The sequence below is a fragment of the Acanthochromis polyacanthus genome, chromosome 19 (assembly GCF_021347895.1).
Source record: "Acanthochromis polyacanthus isolate Apoly-LR-REF ecotype Palm Island chromosome 19, KAUST_Apoly_ChrSc, whole genome shotgun sequence".
Classification (NCBI taxonomy): domain Eukaryota; kingdom Metazoa; phylum Chordata; class Actinopteri; family Pomacentridae; genus Acanthochromis; species Acanthochromis polyacanthus.
This window is the reverse complement of record NC_067131.1, coordinates 6,879,958-6,900,472: the sequence shown is the minus strand read 5'-3', so window position 1 is coordinate 6,900,472 and position 20,515 is coordinate 6,879,958. Positions and strand designations below refer to the sequence as shown.

General features: G+C 41.9%; 1 protein-coding gene across 1 annotated transcript in view; it reads left to right on the top strand.

The window, feature by feature from the left end:
• The window catches only part of nrxn1a (neurexin 1a), a 60,647-nt gene extending 45,868 nt beyond the window's left edge, over window positions 1–14,779 (top strand). Inside the window, 6 exon segments of the mRNA XM_051939285.1 lie at window positions 157–338; window positions 3,099–3,270; window positions 4,246–4,335; window positions 5,406–5,716; window positions 11,232–11,310; window positions 11,993–14,779. Coding sequence (XP_051795245.1) covers window positions 157–338; window positions 3,099–3,270; window positions 4,246–4,335; window positions 5,406–5,716; window positions 11,232–11,310; window positions 11,993–12,294 — 1,136 coding nt within the window. The 3' untranslated portion in view covers window positions 12,295–14,779.
• The last annotated feature ends 5,736 nt before the right edge of the window (window positions 14,780–20,515 follow it).

Below are 20,515 nucleotides of genomic sequence, written 5' to 3'. Positions count from 1 at the left end.
GTTTGTTGTATTTTTGTCTTGCAATATGTTCTGTTAAACATTTAGCAGAAAGTAGGTGGAGATTCCATGTGCGGTAGGAAAACTCTGATGATAGATAGCACTGTTGTGGCACTCAGACCTTCCTGCAGTTACATTTTTTTTGTCTGTGTGGACCAGCTGGGACCACGTATATCTTTGGCCGGGATGGAGGCGTGGTGGTTTACACGTGGCCCCCTAATGAGCGTCCCAGCACCAGAGCGGACAGGCTCGCCCTCGGGTTCAGCACCCAACAGAAGCATGCGATTCTGCTCCGGGTGGACAGTGCATCTGGACTGGGAGACTATCTTCAGCTGCAGATAGTAAGTGTACACAATCACTTTAAACACCAAGCCAAAGAACCTGTCAGTCAGCGTTCATATGCAAATCGATTATACATATTCGCTTTTCCTTGAAGGATGCATTTCTACAATTAAAAAAAAGTATGTAACCTTTATTAATTATAATGTTTCACAAGACACTTTTGATTAGTGACCTGTGCATTTGTGTGCTCTCTGATAAGGGTGCACACTATGATCCCACAATTCACCACCAGTTCAGTTGTTGAATTCAGCATGAATAATATTATTATTCATTTCAAAACATCACGTAGTTGTAGCCAAAACTTGCACAGATGGTTATAACTCAGTCGCATATCCTATTTGATGAGGCCGACAAGAACAATACTGCATTATCTGTCATTCAGATTAAATATTATGTAATTTTACAGAAACACCACACAGACATACTTCTTTCTTCCAGCAACGAGGAAACGTTCAATAATATTATGTCATATCTGATTTGTGTGCAGCTGGCCTACATGCTTACATTACTTGATTTTTTTTGGTTCATTAACTGCATTGCTCCTGATTGTAACTGTAATGTGGAATTGTTGACGCTGCTTATTTGCTCTTCATGTGTGTGTAAAGTGACACCAACAAAACAACTGAGCTCCATTCAGCCATGTATTTGTATTCATCTGAGTGGCTGGATGGCGTTATTAATCTACCATGTCTCAGTGAGCGTTCATAAACATATTTGCAGTCATAAGAGACATATGGCTATTACGGGCAAATACTGGAAATACACCGTTCAAAAGTTTGGGGTCACTTAGAAATGTCCTTATTTTTTAAAGAAAAGCTGTTTTTTTTTTCAATGAAGATAAGATTAAATGAATCAGAAATCCAGTCTAGACATTGTTAATGTGGTAAATGACTATTCTAGCTGGAAACGGCTGATTTTTAATGGAATATCTCCATAGGGGTACAGAGGAACATTTCCAGCAACCATCACTCCTGTGTTCTAATGCTACATTGTGTTAGGTAACGGTGTTGAAAGGCTAATTGATGGTTATAAAACGCTTGTGCAGTTGTGTTAGCACATGAATAAAAGTTTTCATGGAAAACACAAAATTGCCTGGGTGACCCCAAACTTTTGAACAGTGGTGTAAGTTACACAAGTGTGTTAGCTCTTGACTGGCATTGGGTAATAATCACCACATTTATTATTACAGTTAAGTGTCACAATTACCTCTGTAGCAACTGATTAATAGTATTTGTATTGGAAATAATCAGAAAATCATGGATTGTGATGGAGTCGTATTTATTTAGCATATTACAAACGACTTTTAAGTGCAATCAATAACATAAATAGATCTGACGAGCATTATTATGGCTTCTGTTTTATTCATTCTACCAGCAGCATGTTTGAGAGTATGGAGTGACATTATTTTAACAAAGGCTTGCGTAATAGCCTGCTCCATTTGAAATGACTGCTCTCATTTCCAGAATGCGGTTGGAAACCAAAAGAGTAACTGTTTTGTTTTTCATAGAAGTACAGAAGTTGCTTGGGACTAAACTTTATTTTCTCACCAGCTCTTTCTTAACTGCACCCAACTCAAATACGTCTCCGCAACTTTAGTGTAGTTAATTACAGCTTTAGAGCTGCTGGTGAAACAATGTTAACTGAAGTAATGAAATAAGCCCACACAGCAATCTCGAAATGATCATATTGATGAAGCTAAAATTAACCCTCTGAACCTCAAGCAGTTGAAGCTGAAGGGTTTTTTTTTTTTCCTGTTGCATTTTCACTAACTGCCTGCTCATTCTTCACTGCATAGATTCAAATAATATAAAATCCTGCATCTCTATGGAAACAGCACAAACAGAAGCAGAAGTTAAGAAAGCTCAAAAATGTCTTTGGCACACTGTGGCAAAAATAGAATTCCATAAATCATTAAAAAGAGTTGAATTTCTTTGATTTATTTTATAATAGATGAATACAATTCAACCAATATGTAAAACATTCTTCCAATACTGAAAAAAATATGACTGCATACTATAGATACGTTACTGCATACATTTTTAATATGTTTCCATATTTGTCTCTTATCTGCTCTGTGCAAACACAGCCTCCACTTCAGCCCAGTTTAAAGCTCCCTGAATTTTTGCCACGTGGCTGATTATCATACCCGTGTTACTAGTAGTTTCACAGTCACGCGAGCAGAGCAGAATTTATTGTCTAGCTAGTGCACGAGGTTTATAATTGTCAGATTTTTAAATGGGACATGTAAATTTAGTCATTTCAATGAAATATCACAATCCCAACTTAGATTTGGATAATTTCCCAATGGATCGACATGCAAAAGATAAGTAGTTTCAGAACCATCAAAAAATGAAAAATCCAATGATTTGTTCAGTTTTTACAGTTCCTTGCTGTGATGAATTGCCTGACGAATTGTTTTATGTCAAATATACTATGCCTTCTGAACCCTGTGGCTGGGTTTGAGGTTCACAGGGTTCAGCCAGTTAGAAAGCCACTATGTCAGTTTTAATTGCTCACTTCCCACTTTCAACTGCTGGTATTTGTACAGACCCATTTTCTCCATTATAAGAGAGACTCGGCTACAATGTCAACATACAGTAGTCATTACAAAAGCAACAACACACAGTCAGAGGGGAGCATACGCTGTCTAACATATAGTGCAATAATACTGAAAGACGTGAAAGAATGAATATTCCTGCATTTCTAAAAGAATGACACATCTGAAAAAACCTTTTCACGTCTCTCTTCCACTCTCACAGGACAAGGGCAACATTAGAGTAGTATTTAATGTTGGCACTGATGATATCAACATCGAGGAGAGCTCCAAGTTTGTCAACGATGGGAAGTACCACATAATTCGGTTCACCCGCAGTGGTGGCAATGCAACCCTCCAACTGGACGACCTGCCGGTCATAGAGCGTTACCCCTCAGGTAGGCCCTGACCCGTCCACATAAGCCCAACCCACTGACCCATCACAGCACTGCCTGACCTGGGGCAGAGCTACCCACACCTTAGTCCAAACCAACCCACCTCCTGATTGATGAACCACATCAGTGTTCCTTTCGATGTTTATATTCAAACACTGAGGTTGAGAAATATAATTGCAACTTTGTTTTATGTTATTGTGTTTGACTTGAAATGAAATGTGATCTGACATGAAACGTGAGTTTTTAAACCATAAAATGAGATAGTTATTACAATAGATTGTATACTAGCTAGCTATGTCATGTTAGGCCTGTTAAATAGTGTTAAAGGTAATTTATGAAAATAGTCAATTCAGGTGTCAGTTGTTTTTCTCACCATAAAAGAAAATAATAACAGTTGGTGCATTTTTGGACAAATAATAATTTAAAAACTTGTCATATTTTGAGATAAATGTTTAACTAGAGAGAAAAATAAGAAAAAGAAAAAAGTGTATTTTGTTGAATATAGTCTTTGTTTATTTTATATTTGTTGGTTTTTATGTAACCAATAAGTGTTATAAGTGGTAATCTTAGCTAGTAGTCTTTAACATAATGAGGTCCTGGCTTCAGGTAGCTAAAATGCTAAATGCTAGTTGTTGTGAGGTGTGTGTGAGGGTTCTTCCTGTATGTAACTCTAAACTCAGTCAGTCATATAGAGAGTATGTGGCAGCTGTAACTTTATTTCCCTGTGCTCTTGCAGATGTTAACCCCTGAAATGTCTCTTTAAATTAAACCCAATGAACAGAGAGTAAGAGTCCGCTCACTGGAAACAACGAATTCAGCTCCTATTCTCTTAGCACATCAAGCTTTACCGTAACACAGTGACATGCTAACAATGAGCAGACCATTACTTTCTTTTCATTGCTGTTCTTTTTGTATCCAGCTCCTGTACCACGTTTGGATGTGCGTAATTACTACTGTGTTTTCATCTCTAAATTAAAGGCAACATTGATAACGAGCGCCTGGCCATCGCCAGACAGCGAATCCCCTATCGGCTCGGTCGAGTAGTTGACGATTGGCTACTCGACAAAGGTAAAAACCCTGATTAAAATTCCTTAAAACTTTGAGCTTAAAAAATACAATTTGAAGACAGTTGACTATATTGTGCACCATCAACTAACATCTAAAAATCTAAATCCATAACTAAGTATTTAAAAGTTGGGCAGCTGTAGTGTGTAATACTGTGTAAACTGTAGTGCCTGTGAACGTATCTTGTTAGTGTGTATCTGATAATATCAGGTTAAAGGGACGATGGAGAGATTTAAATGTGAATAAATCAGAAAATAGAAAAGAAGTACTGATAAAAGATGCTTTATTAAGACTGGTTAATAATTTTGTTTATTATCAAATTGTAAACAATAAAGCATTTACTAAAGATTATATGTTGAAAAACATTTTTGTAATCAAATTAAAGTACATGCAAAGTATTGTGACATGTAAGAATTATGTAAATTTGAAATGACTAATAGAGCAATGCTTTTTTTTGAAAAAAAATATGTAAAAGTTTTCCTCCTAAACTTCAGCAGAGCTCCTTAAATTAGCCTCTAGTCCCTTTAACAGTGAGCAGTGCTAGAGCTTATAACCTGTGCATGCTTCATAGGGCTGACAACAGTTCTCTAGATCTGTGTCTCTCTGTCTGCCTGTCTGTCGCTCCTTCAAATACAATGTCGTGTCGCACAGCCATCACCATAGCAACCATCTGTCAGCCCCGTCTTCTCGGGGCCCTCTGACTCTCCTCATCTGCTGCCTCCTTCCTCCTTCTGTTCTGTGCCTCTTCATCCTCCTCCTCGACTTCTCGGGCTCCTCACCCCTCTCCTCACCCGTGTCCCCCCTCCCCCCTCCTCTTCTGTTCTCACTCTTTATCTCTCTCAGTCTTTCTCCACGGTTTCTCCACGGCTTCGATTTTTGCTCTGCCATGCTTAATCTATCCCATCCTCTTCACCGTGGCTTGGGGGGTGGTGGATTGTGTAACACTCAAACACTCTTGTGTGTGTATGTATGCACGTATGTGACTGCCGGTATGTGTGTGCGTGTGACTGTATCGGCGTGCGTCTGTCCACCTTTTCTTTTCCCGGTGCGCGTTTGGTTGCATGTGTGTTTAGGTCGCCAGCTGACCATCTTCAACAGCCAGACGACGGTGCGGGTTGGTGGAGGCGAGCGAGGCGCAGCCATGTTCCAGGGGCAGCTGTCTGGCCTTTACTACAACGGCCTCCGCATCCTCAACATGGCCGCCGAGGGCCACCCGCACATCAGGGTGGAGGGCAGCGCGCGGCTGGTGGGCGACATGCCGTCCTCCTCCATCACCCCGCAGTCCAGCGCTGCGGCCGGAGGCAACCGCTCCGACTCTGCCCCCTCCATCAGCGACATCACGACCACCACGGCCACCAACAGGAAGCAGGGCGCGACTCAGCAGGTCGGAGCACAATCACATCTGCAAGCTTTTCTGCGTCGAAACCCATTAAATCCATGTGTGGTCATACAAAGATCTGCTGTTCAGATGTAGTTCCTCAGATATCATGTGTGTCTAATCACCACACTGCAATCATCCTTTCGTGTGGCAATAGGTAATTAAAAAGCGGTAATTTGCTTTGATAAGTTTCTTTTCGAATTCAGTAAGAGGATTAGCGTGCGCGCAGCCCCACTAATCAAGGACTAGAGGATAGCGAGATATGTCAGGAGGAGTGGGATTGTTTTAAACTCCACTCAAGGCGAGGCGAGTTAATTCATGTCACACATTTCATATGCGGAGGCAAATCGAATTGTTTCACGCAATGCTTTACAGACATTGAACAGGAAAGTGCACTGTAAGGCATTACAAATTATTGATAAAACAAAAATGAATAGAAAGTAGAAGGCAGATAATGGTGACTGCTCAAGATCCAGAAGAGAGGAGAAAAGTTTTTGAGCAATTTTTTCAGGCTTTTTACTAATAAGTAGCAAAAATTTGGCATGATGCGTCCCAAAAGACCCCAGAGTGAAACTCATACAATTTCATGGCTGACATCTTAGACCCCTAGACCAACAGGACACTCCAGCATTAAAGATTTAAGTCGAATTTAAAAGCAGGCAATGCAAGAGCAAGTCCTATAACCTAGATGTTTCTTGCAGCTCTGTGGAAAATGATAATACTTTTAGTGAAACCTTCCATCACATATATAAAACTCACCGTACAAGTACTATAAACTATTTTTTGAGCTGTATATTTCTATAAAAGGATTAAATAATGTCCTATTTGACACAAAAAATGAAACGTCTTGAAAGAAAACATACTGCTGTGAAAAAAATACTTTTTCTAATTTGCTATGTCTTTTCGAAAGTCCTGCTTGATTTTCTTCTTTCTGAACAGTGATTAATAGTTTTTCATTTGCCCTGTAACACCGTCTATATAAAGACTGACATGTCAATCAGAAAAACTGACCCAGAAATATTTAATGGACCGAGGCCTTGCATACACATATCATATTCCTGCTGCAGCACGTTGACATAAATGGATTAGATGGCAAATTCTCAGCTAAGTGGTCCCTCCCCACTAAATTACTGGAGGAGAAATGTTTGTGCTAATGGAGGGTGTAATAGCTTTTCCATAATACGCGTTTAGTAAACTGATGTAAATGGGACAATAGAAACACATAAATGTTATTGAGGCATATTTATAGCGGCTGCAACTGCAGACTCGATGCTAATGTCAAAGGATGCATTATCAGTAGGTACACCACAGGCTCTTTTGCTCTATTGTTCAGATCACTAGTGAGAGGCTGTCAGGGTCTTTTGTGGGCGTCTGTGTGTACTGCGGTTCTTCTTCTGTGTTATAAAACTGTGCGCCTGCCGCACTGAAAAAGTTTTTTTTTTTTTTTTCCCAGTGATACAAGTTGCCATGGAGATAGTGAGCCCCACTACCCGCTGCTTGCTTTCTCTCTCCCATCCAGACTCCCACAGAGACCAGCTCCTCTGTGTATGAACCGCCAGCTGTTTCAGACATAAATAATAGAACGCGGAGAGCTGTGAGCTAAGCCTCAGGCATCAATAATGGATATGAGAGCTGGATGGATAGCGCTGCAGAGTGACAGCGTTGTCACAGGGGCTTGTTTTCACACCTCACCTCTCAATCTCCCCCTGTTTATGTGCATGCGGTTGAACTATTCCTGCTCTTATGATTTGCTGTTGTCAGTACTAAATCTGGGATGCATAGTTGTGGTCATTATCACTGCATGAGAACTAGGTCAGACCCACTATATGCTCGATATACTGCAGAGTGTGTGTGTGTGTGTGTGTGTGTGTGTGTGTGTGTGTGTGTGTGTGTGTGTGTGTGTGTGTGTGTGTGTGTGTGTGTGTGTGTGTGTGTGTGTGTATGCTCGTCTGTGTTAGTCGAATCACTCCTGTTGGCCCTCAAACTCTTTTGTGTGTGTGAGTGTGTTTGTCTTGTTTTAGAAGAATCTACAGCATCCCCATTGAGGCTGCCTAGTGTTGCCTGGCAACCAGCCTGGCCTTAACCAGCACACACATAAAACGCAGTGATGAACACAGAATGCGCACACACACAAACACTCAGGTGGATCGAGAACAATACGCTTGAATTGCAGCACATTGCATCAGAGGCGGGGCGGTGAGAGATGTCTTACAAAGGTGCTACGGGTCCAAGCAATTTATCGATTTCACGAACACGCCTCGAGTTCGGGTGTGTGCTGAAGTGGATCAGCCTAACTCGCCCCATGGGTTTCCTCCTACTGTCGGTACTTTGTGCAGTAAGAATGCGTTATGTGCTTCTTCCTGAAGTCCACAGTGTGTTGATTTCCTCTTTTGTGTGTTGAAAACTGGAGGAAATTAATAATGCATGACAACCGAGCAACCAGCGAGGAGCGAGGAGAGGGAGAGATTGTGTGAGAGTGCGAGTGTTTATGCTAGAGGCTGCTCTGAGTCACAGAGCTTGAGTTTGGTTTTGATGTTCGCTGTCTGTCTGCGGATTCGTGTTTGTGTGCATCCCAGTTGTTGTGTATGTGTGTACCTGTGTTTGATGGCAAGACTGATGGAAGAAACCTGAGGCTCAAAGCGGTCGCCCGATTGGCCATCGGGAATCGGCTGACCTAGCCACTTCCACAAGCTCTCTGAAGGACTATTTCTCATTTGCTCTCCTGTTCTTTCCTTGCTACCTTCTTCACTCCCTCCACATCTTTCACACCTTTGTCTCCAGCTTAGGTTTTTTTTTTCCCTCCTCTCGCTATCCATCTTCTGGAGATACTTTCTCCCTCCTCTTGCTCTCGCTCTCCTTTGTGCTCTCTCCCTCCATATCTTTCCATATTTACTCATTCCTCCCCCCTCCTCCTCTCTCCCTCCCTCCCTCCCTCCCTGTCTGTGGTTGAGCTCCAGTGATAGGCTGTTAATGCAGGCGGTGTATGAGTCTATCTCACCATCTGCAGTAGTGGAGCTAGCTCCTCTTCTCCTCTCTCATCAGGATCTCTTCATCAGCCTGCCAACTTCAGCCTGATCTGGTGTGCGCCTGTGTGTCTGCGTAGATGTGTTTAAATAGAAACAGAGCAATGGAGCATGTTTGGCTATTATAGAGTTTGTGTGTGTACATGTGTGTGCGATTTCCAGTTGTGAAAGTAGCAGACAAGCTGTTGAATCTTCTGCAAGAGTGTGGTGAGGACAGAGTGCCGCTACTATGTGTGAACTAGGCAGTCAGGGAGGGATGGACGGCCGCTGGCACTGTTCGGCTGCTCAGGTAGAGATTTTGCTCTTTAAGCATGCAGATATTCTGTCTCTTCATGCTCTCTCACTTCCTGTCTCTTTCCTCCTGTTTCTATTTTTTCCCCTCCCTGTCGGTGTCCATCTGTGTCCATCATTATGTCAGCATGCTCTATTCATAGACTATGAAAAGATGGGGAACAAAGAGGGAGGGACGGAAGGAGGGTGAGGTGGAGGGGCGGAGGTTTCTTGGGCATGCATTGCTTTAGCACATCTTCTGTGAACTTCAGTGGGTTATTGATGTGGTTTAAGTTGTGTTTGTCGTGTCCCCAGTTTCCCTCGTGTTCACTGTCTCCCATACGATAGGTGGATCAATACTCCAATTGACACCTTCCCGTTTGAATGGGGCAGTCAGCTGATGAGGTGATGTCACAGATCAGAGGAGGGATCTTGTAAAATTTACTCATCTGCTTTTGTTTGTACTTAAATAAAAAAAAAAAAATCAGGATTCTAGATTCAAGACAGGTGCCTGTGGAGGGCACATAGGTGTCTTTGGATCAATATCCAAGCATGGTGGCTCGTCATTGATCGGTGACAGATGTCAGGGGTGATGTGTTCCCTACTGGCTGATTGGTTCATGTGCTATTTGGATCCTGGCAAAGGCACAGAGGTTTATTGACTGGCTGGATTCCAGAGGCTAAGCTCACCCTAGCAGCATTTGACAGGCCAGTGGGCAGAACTGATTGGAAAGGCAGTGGAGGAAAGAGACAGAGTCAAGCATCAATAATCTAATATATGTTTCAGGCCAAACTAAACCACAGTAGACTTGTCAGGATCAACACCAAACCATACAAGGCCAGTGCAGGCTTTTTCAGATGAATAAACCAACGGGTTGCTTCTCCACTACTTACGCAATCTCTGTTCTTACAAAGACAAAGCGGCAAAAAAACAAAGAAACCAAGGACAGAGACTCAGCTTAATGGATTTACATTTGAAACACTGCCTGTAATTTGCAGCTAAGACATCATCGACCAACTTAGTACTTCGATTCGGTTCAGATTCTCCTCCAGTTTGGTTGTAATCTGCCTCTAGAGCGCTTCTCTTTTATGGCTCTGCTGCTCTCTCCCGTCTCCTTTATTCTGTGGGTTACTAACATCTACTGCAATGCATCACAATCCAATTTTAATTTAGAGCTGGCACTGAGCGCCCAGTGTGGTTAAAACGCACTCACAGACACATGCACACACATTCCTATCGCTCACGTCGAAGCGTCAAGGCGGGCGATGTTTAACAGTAGTTCATGAATATGCGGAGCACATTAGCACGGTGTTAAGTAAAGACCGCAGCACTTTGAAGTCCTCCTCCTCCTATCCTGCCTTCTTTTTCACTCTCTTTCTCCTTAATCGCCTCCTCCCAAAATTCTTTTTTATCCATCCATCTATCTTTAAACTCCCTCCCTGCTTTTTCTCTTCTCTCCTCACACACTGGCTGGAACTGCAAATCAATGCACAGGTCCCCACTGAGGGTGCACACTCCCGTTCTTTTTATTCCCCATCATTTTTAACAGCCTGAACTTAGAGTTGCCATGGCAACAGGAGCAGGGATGGAGAGGAAAAAGGGCGACTTTTCCATTGAGAGGGAGCGAGGCATAGAGAAGGAGTGGTTGTTGAGATATTAGTTGGTTGATGCAGGTTAGAGGTTGACTCTGAGTGGGATATCGACATGGTGCTTATGGAGAGGTGATGAGTAAAGGAGATTTAAATTAGCCGTGGTGTGCTTAGCTGGAGTGATTAATACAAACTGATTTTATTCCCATCTTTAGCCTCACGCTGCGCAATCTCAAACAAATTGAAACACTTGCCAATATCAGATAAAGAGGGCAGAACACAGAGAAGCCGGGAGATGGAAAGGCCAGAGGATGAAAAATAGAGGAGGAGGGTTAAGAGAGTGGGAGATGATAACTGGCTGTCCCCTTGTGGTTTTAAACAGGATCCAGCGCCTCTCTCCACCCTCCTCCTTTCTTCTTCTCTCGTTGGCACTCAGGTTTTGGCAGCCTGCCATTGCTGGGGGCCGTAACAGGCAAAAGTGTTCATGGCAAACCAGAGGATGGGTGGGCGATGGATTGGCAATGTGTGCTCACACACGTAGAAAATAAACAGAAGGGGTGTGGAGACGCAGGCTAGGTCTTCTTTCTGAAATGTTATGGATAACATGCATTTATACATCCCAATATTCTCTCTCTACAGTCGGCCGACGACCTGCTGGTGGCCTCGGCTGAGTGTCCAAGCGACGATGAAGACATTGACCCATGTGACCCCAGTTCAGGTGAGAAGCGTCCACAAATGCATGCATCACAAAGCCTTTTCTTTTGCATGTCCTCCACACTCAGTGTCGCCCGGGCTTTTTTTTCTGCCGCTTTGTCACTTACTAGAATGAATTTTTCATTTCCACTTAGGATTGTGCCTCCAGCCATTACCTAACACACCCCATCCACTGCCCCGCTTCACCTCCATGCTTCACTTTGCTTTCGCCCCTCACACCTTCCCTCATCCCTTATTAATCCATTATTTTTACATCTGTTGTTTTCTTTTCCTGATCTCTACACAGTCCAAAGAATGGATTTGCAAATTTCTGCATTACCAGTAATTTATTGTAGTGTCAGATCTCACCATACTGCAGTCCTCATTGCCTGTGTATGTCATGAAGTGTCAGAAGTACGTAATAAACCTTGATGTAATGTGCACCTGGACTCTGGTCCTCATTTCAACACAGTGTAATGTAATCTGTTTGCACATTATATGATAATATGTAAACAGCTTTGGCTCTAAGCCGCAGCTTTTCCTTGCCAGCATGCAGTGTTATGCAAAATGCCTGTCAAATAATTCATCACCATGATGCATTGTGACTTCTTGCTCCAGCACTCCACCCACCATCTTCACATGGTACTAGTAATTTCAATTAATAATGCATGCAATAAACTGTAATGTAACTTTCCTCCCCTTCACAGCTCGCCCTCCGCTGCCAGATATTAAGGTGATCTCGGGTCCATCAGAGGTGGTGCGGGAGAGCAGCAGCACAACGGGCATGGTGGTGGGCATCGTGGCAGCCGCCGCCCTCTGCATCCTCATCCTCCTCTATGCCATGTACAAGTATCGCAACCGCGACGAAGGCTCCTACCACGTGGACGAGAGCCGCAACTACATCAGCAACTCAGCCACACAGCCCAACGGCAGCGCAAAGGACAAGCCGCTGGGCATTGCCAAGATCTCCAAGAACAAGAAGAACAAAGACAAGGAGTACTATGTCTGAGGTGGAAGACTTCCAGCACACAGACATATACGCATACACCTTTATATATAACGGTATATGTACATAAATAGATATATTCTCCAAAAAAAAAGAAATACACACATACACAGTGACATAGACATGCTGATGTTAATGTTTACTCTCCAATAATCACACCTGCACACACGCTAACAAGCACAAACATAGATACAAACAAGCACACACACATTTAAGCACAAACATACATCCACACACACACACACAGACTGGCCTGAGGGCATGGGCCCTTACTGTACAGTATTTACCAATGAGCAGAGCCTCAGAGAGAGGCTTGTTTTATGAACATAAACACCATTCCAAATGATTTCGAAAAGTACCAGTTCAATTCCCAGTTAAGAACCATTTTGGGGCCAGCCAGATAAAAAGACCAGTTACTCCCCTGCCAAAGTAGGACCTCTCCAGTTGGACTCAGAGAGGTCAAGGAAGACTTTATATGAAGAACATGGCAGACTGAGTGTGTTGAGCGAGAGGCAGAGCACCAGAACAAACGCGATGTAAAAGCACCAAGTCAAGCACTAAGTGTCTCTTCCAAGCTTCTTGGCCTTCCTCCCTGTTAGCAGACGGGACTCGATGAAGCACTGAGGATGCTGAGGAAACAAGCACACCAACGGTCCAAGTTTATCCCTAAGCAACAGGACAGGAATTCAGGGTGTAGCCATAGAGACAGTGAAATACGAGTGAATAGGCAGAGGCAGGGCTGGTGCCCGTTAACATAATGGATGTGCTGTGGTTGTTATGCTGCAGAGCTGATATTTTATGGCGCCCTGTAAATCACAAAGGTGGAATCAGTGGAAAACTGAGTGATATTTTCCTGGACAGCATACTTGAGACTTCAGATGCTACCTACAGACACCAGTCGTGCATGACTGCGGTGTCACACATGCACACATACAGCACACATGCACACACACTAAAATATAAACAATCTACACATGCAGACATACACTTACCTGCAATGCTAAAGACCTACCATATCTTCATAAATGACACTGAAGACCATACAAGAAGACAATGGTGAAAAATGACAAAGACCATTATGATAATTGTTATGGCAATGATAATGATGAATATGAAGAACATTTGGGCAGTATAGACTCTGGGGAAGGGAGGGGGGATCTTATTGCACGTGAATTATCTTACTCCGTGTGATTTATACTGCGTTGAAACTCCAGAGATCACACCGTGACGCACCACCATCATAAACGTACCACCTTGGCTTGAAGTATTCCTAAATACGCTCTTCAAACGGTTTTTCAGTATGTGAGATTCGAGGCCGATTTCAATCCCCGAATCGACTCTCAGTTCAAATCTTCATTGACAAAGTGTGACCATCTCGAGTGTGCTGCATGCCTGAGTCTCTGAGCTGTGCTGTGGAGTGGTGGCCTGTGTCCCACTAAGTCCAGAGGTGGTAGGTTTGTCTGTGGGGGGACGAAGGAGGAGGAGGAGGAGGAGGAGGATGAAGGCGAACTCCAGAACAACGCCTGGATGTGTGCGACCACCACACACGACTGTTTTCTAGCCTGATGTCTTATAGGCCACGCCCACTATACCCGCTCTAACCAACCACCTTTTATAGCAAAAACCAGCCGAGGAAAAGAATCAAAAACAGATCAAAGTAAATGTTACCATGTGTTGCTAATAGATAGAAAAGTCAAGTTCTTGATGCCATTGGCTATATGACGACTTGAGTTGCTTTGATTTCATTGGCTCTCCCTTTTCTCTCTCTCTCTCACTCTCTCTCTCTCTCTCTCTCTCTCTCTCTCTCTGCATCCTCATGTATTCATGCTCTTGGGTTGACTTCTAAATCCTCATGACATGACCAATAACAGCACAGACAGATGGGTTTCCTACGGGCTCTGGTATAATTATCTGTTTATTGACTTTTGCAGTTTCTGAGCCCTCCACAGCTCAAGAATCGTAGCCCCATGAGATATCAGTACAAACAGTGCCATGACATGAACAAGCCCCTCGAGTTCTTCCAAGCAGTGTAACTAACCAGCCGGATGCATGCAAAACAGACCAGGGGGAGGACGGACACCAAGCAGACTGTGTGTGAGATTTCAAAGTATAATGTCAAAATTAACATTTTCCCTTATTCTCTCCATCATTAACTGGCCTTTCTGACCGACCTCCTTACCCTCCTTTTTCTTGTTTCCCCCTTGTTCAGTACGTTTCCCCGTCTGCCCTCCCAGTTCCTCCATGTCTATCGCTTTCTTTTCGCTCTCTCTCTGTTGTGTTGCCATCAGAAACAAAAAGGAGGTGTCTCAACCAATGGGATTCTACATCTAGGTGTTCATTAACCATGTTTATTTTCTATATGTACAATTTTTCTACAGTATTTACTTTTATTTTTATTGTTACGGTTCTTTGATGAACATAAAGTGGAAATTTATTATGAAAAATAGTTTTGAAGATTAATGAGTAAATAAAATATTACCCAAGTGAACCTGTAGTGTTTCTGTGTTGGTTTTTTGCTCCAGTCTGCCTGTAGACATCGAAACAGTGTCTGTTACTGCATGCCCTTCAGCCAAGGGAGTAGGAGAGGGTCTTGTTAAGACGAAGTAATCGCAACTTGCTCAGTTAAAGGAATAGTTCAAAATTCTAGACCAATTTCACGTCTACAGCCAGCATGAACACGAAGATTAGAAACAGCTAACTTGGATTTTTATTCAAAATCATCAACAGGCAGCATCATATCTTGTTTGTTTGATCCACTATAAAACAAACTATGTGTAAAAGCATTATTTTACTAACATAACCTGACAATAGAGCTCCAATGGATAGATCACTGGAAGAGTAATCTGACAAATTTGATCATTTTTCAAGAAAAACATAAAAAAAAACATTCCACAATGGCAAACTGAATGTGTTTGGTGCTTATAACCAGACAATACAAGCATCTGAAGACTTCAAGAAGACTTTGGGAACTTGTTATGAGGAGTTTTTGAGCAACATTTGGCAGATTAATGGATGTTGGAGCCCTACTTTGGACAGAGCCAGACTAGCTGTTTCCCCGTTTCCTGTCTTTCTGCTGTGCTAAACTAACAAGCTGTTAGCTGCAGCAGAAGGCCTGTAACAGACAGACATCAGACTGGCATCACTCTTCTCATCAAACTCTTCGTCAGGTAGCAATTAGGCGCGTTTGCCTTCAAACCATTTCTTTAAATATCTTCTCCTATAAACTGCATCAGTCTCTTCCCGTTCACCTTTTGTTTCATCTAAGTAAGGAAAGCAACACCTTTTCTGGCAAGTCCCACTCGATCTAACTGGGACAGTAGGCACACATAAATACCCCCTTTGCACACAGCGAGCAGGGCTTTGATGTATGACTCAGTGCAGTAAACGCTGTAAGTCTCCACAGAGTTCTCGTTTGCCGGATGAAAGATCCCTGAGACTGCAGAGCTGAGCTCGTGTCCTCAGGTGAGAGCTGCTACAAGGACCTGCTATTTCAATAAACACCTCCCAAGTCGCGCTGTCTTGTTCTCTCTCTTATGCTCTCTTTTTTGTCTTCACTGAACAGTCTGTGCTCAACAAAAGGCTTGTGTTAGGCTGTAGCCATCTGCTGCTTTGCTGTCCTTGACCACGGCCAGCTTGCACAGAGATAGAGAAAGAGCCCGGCTATATTTATAGGGTAAATACGGAATAACTCCATCAGTCAGCAACAACATGAACATCCAACATTTACAGAAGGGACACATCCACAACATGGTGTCTAAAACTGTTGTGTTCATTCTGCATCGGAAAATAGTATTAAAGCCACCAAATTTGCTCATTTCAAATAACGCTTATGTGTTGTATTTAAGATTTTTAACATTAGGGTAAAATCTAGAAATTTTGCATTTATTGCATTTCTAGACAGTTTGCATTTATTTATAATTTCTTTATTTAAAATGTAGTCATATAAAAGATACTTTGTAAGTTGTGTATGTGTTTGTATGCATAAAAAAGTCAGTGCACAAAGAAACTAATAACTGGAATCAGATGATGATCAAATGAATTTTTCTCGGCTCAGTGGAGGAATATAATATAACATAAATATGAAACACTCAAGACCAGAACAAAATTCAACATATTTGCTGTGGAGTTGTCCTGTGAACACTTTCAGTCGTCTGCTTTTTATTTGCACCCTATGCAAAAAACATTGTTTTTGGGCTGCTTGTCGTTCCAATACTGCAAGTGGACACTATCGAAAAATTAGCAGCACGGACAGATACAGAATCTCTTCCCCTGCATCCATTCTGGTTGTCCATTGGGAGTCTGCAAATGTTCTAAATGTGCGACACTGAATCGGTTTTGTTGAGCCGTGACATTTAGCCCACGAACAGACAGTTCTTATAGGAAATTATGTTAGTTAAAGGCCAGTACACACTGTTAGGAGCTCTGTTCCTTGGCTGAAGTATTAGTCAGAGTAGTTGTAAATGTAGATTTGTACATCAGCAGCAGAACCTGTTTAATGGCAAACACTTTGACATGTCCCAAACACTACTAAACGTGGATCTACAATAACACTAAAGTGGCTCAGTGAATCAGAATGCACAGTCACAGAGGCCTGAAACTAGCCCTTCTAAACGGACTACATCCATTGTTTATGATGCGAGTTGCACCTGTGTTTTGTATGCAAAATATCAGTCGTGAAAAAAAGCTCTGTTGACTTTAATTGTAAGCTTTCAAAGGGATTTTTTTAAAGCAAGGGGAGCAAGGACTCGCCAGTATTATTCGTCCTCCCCTGCACAGGTGTACAACAATCAGAGGCAGAGTAATCCACAAATTCATATCATTGCCTTGTGTGTAAGCAAGCGACTGTGGGAGAGAGAGAGAGAGAGAGTGTGTGTGTGTGTGTGTGTGTGTGTGTGTGTGTGTGTGTGTGTGTGTGTGTGTGTGTGTGTGTGTGTGGTCATGTCAGGAGCTCAAGGCTGCATTTTTTCTTCCTGCTTTGGAATAAATCACTAAGAGTTCTGTTCCTCCACCAGTTCCCACAGCACAACACGCACACACGCTCAATTATGTATTAATACAAGCAGCAACAGCATGCATGCAGAGGAGACGCTACATATTTAAAAGTGTACAGAAAAAAAAAAAGATAGTTTGCTACATAAAGCGAGCCTGTTTTTGTTGGCATGAATGCAGAGTGTCCCTGCGATCTGGCTCTATGCCCTGCTGACGTGTAAGGAGCAGGCCAGAAAAGGAATATTATGTCCATTGTTATCAAACTGTGCTCACAAATTCTACATCAGTATGAGACAGGAGACAAAACAGATTCACACCTGGTTCCCATAATTATTTAGCTTCTTGACAAGGTTGAAAACAAAGAAGAAAAATACACTATCAGCCAGAAAAAGGACCATGCTCACTATTGTTTGTATTTTTACTCCAAAAGTGTGAATAACATGGACTTATTTTAGCATGCAACAACAACACCGAAAATAAATCAATGAAAACTGCAAGAGACCTAAAACTGGAGATATGTTGTGAAATGTTATCAGATATCTCCAAAACTTAGGTAATTACAATAGTGTAAAAAGAAGTTTCTAGATTTACTCTTAATTTAACCTACCATGTGCCAATAGCTCTTTTTAACTATTAATGACAATTTGACAATATAAAAACTACACAGAATTACAATTTTTCTTTTTTTAGCTACGTTTATTTTCCAACACCTTCCTCTTCCTGGAAAAGTACAAAGGACCCCTTAAAAGTAGATTTTTATTGCTGTATACTTAAAGCAGTAAAACATTGGTGTTTTCAGCACCTTCCTTTTCCTATTTTGGGATTTTAGCACACATTTAATCATGTGCTAAAACACTGCTAGCAACGAGCTAAGCACAAACAACACGGTCTCACGGGGATTCGTGAAACTGTTACGTAAATTTTTTGTTTCTTTTTCGTGCGCACCAACACGATTTCGTCATGTTTTTCGTGCCGCTCACCACGAAATGTTTTTCGTGTTGCTCACAACGAAACCAGCTGTGGTAATCACAGCTGAAAGTGGTTTATACCAGCGGATTCATGACGATCTAAGCTGTCCATCGGCGTATACTGCTTGTGTGATCGCGTTTGCGGCCGCCGGCCGCCGGACATTCTTGAAATTCCTATGCAAATTGGGGAAAAAAAAAAAAAAAAAAAAAAAAAAAAAAAAGGTAAGTGTACCACCGGGTTATGGTTATGGTTAGGGTTATGGTTAGGGACGATGTCATGCAAAATATAGCGTTGGATTCGCCATGGTTTTACATTAAAAATATAATACACACATTCGTTTGAAATACGTTCTGGGTGGCACGAAAAGTCCGCCGTTTAAAATACATTGGTGCGCATTTCGTGGTGAGCGGCACGAAAAACATGACGAAATCGTGTTGGTGCGCACGAAACCGAAACTAAAACTTACGTGACAGTTTCACGAATCCTCGTGAGATCGGGCTGGCACAAAACAAGCTAAACGATTTGCTTTTGCTGCTAGCTGTGGCTACCATTTTCATCACCGGTAAGTGTATTTAATATTATTTATCCATGTACTGTCTAGCGGTATCAAGTCTGTATGAACAATTGTAACAGTAGCTGAAGCATTTTAGTCAGCAAGCTAATGCTAACAGAGTTAACCCGCTAGCCAACATCATTTGATAACTCACTCATGTCCCACAGGGGTCACGATGGAAATATTTAGACTTCATGCCATGTTTACATTTTGTAGTTTTGTGTTAGCTATGTTGTTGTCTTAAAATGCAATATAAACTTAGAACTAACAAGTTTGCAGGCAGAGTCAGCAAGCTAGCTTCCTTTAGCATTTGTTTGCTAGCCTATGCGGCCTAACAAACTAACGTTTCGTCACATTTGGTGCTCCAGAAAAGTTTTTTTTTTTATAGATATATACTTAAAACAGTTACCATATGTGTTCTGAATTTTTGTCAACAACAGTAATTGTGTTATTAGCCGTGTGGCCAGTTTTGAATGCATATTTTTAAAAGGTAAATTAAAAAAAAACAGGTTTCAAAATCAAGCGTTCTCAGCTCTGAAAATATTGGTGGTGATGAAGAGTTTGTTTTAACCAAACCAAACAACTTAGAGGAGAAATCACAAATGTACACTGTAGATGTTGAATATCTTCATCACTGTGGACTATAATGCTATATATACTAGGATCTTGAGTAAACCCCGCTATAGAAACCCACACGGACCCCTGCAGACATACATTGACACATCATGGTTGTTTTTATGCTGCCTTTCCAATCTGCAGGAGTCCACTTGCAAGCCTCTGCTGAAATACATGCCCAGTAGGTGGTTTTCATGTATTCTGTGCATACACCATACTGCTGAGCATGTGCACTATTATTTTTGAAGGATAGTTGCTGTGCAGATACAAATCTTGGACTACACACAGACATGTGCAGGGGTCCATGTGCACTCTTGTGTATTTGGGGGCAAGGTAAAATGTACATGGTGCATGCCCTCGCAGATGCAGAAAGAATAACACCTGCCAGAGTTGTTTTTGCTAGACTTTTTCACCATTGCATGAGTTCGCTTGCATACTGTTACCCTTGTAGTTTAGTCATCCCATTTACATCACACGAACCCTAGCTAGAGGATTATCAGTGAATCCCAATTGTTTCTGATGAAAGTCTACCTGGTATAAAATGCAGTGGTAGGTGGTGGTGGTGATTCAGGTCTTTGTAAATAAAGCAAAATCAATCCATCTCTTCTTCATCTTACCATTTTTAGGAAATTTAAATCAGGAGGCTGAACTGTTCTGCATGTTCAGGTATCAAGAGAAGGTGTATTTGCTGGACGAAGGCATAGCTATAGTTAGCAAGCTATAGACTGTAGTAGGTTAGCAACTTGCGATTGAGCAACAACCACTGATGCTAATACGCTCTGGTTTTTATTATTGTTTGGAGGAAGGGCCATGCAAAGTCATTGGGCCATGTTACAAAAAATATTGATGACAAAAATCACGAAAAACAGTCTAACACTACAGTTTAAGTTCTTTTCCAACAATTCTTTGACAAACTTGGTGAACAAAAATGTTCATGTGTTCTAAGAAGTGATTCCACTCTTATATTTGCTATTTAATTTTTTAGTTCTTCCTCTTCAGAATCCATTATTTTGGTGGCAAGTGAGTTGAGTCTTGTTGAAGATTTTTTTTAAGCAAGAATAAATTTTTTTTTTAAACCTGATTTGAATAAGAAAAAAA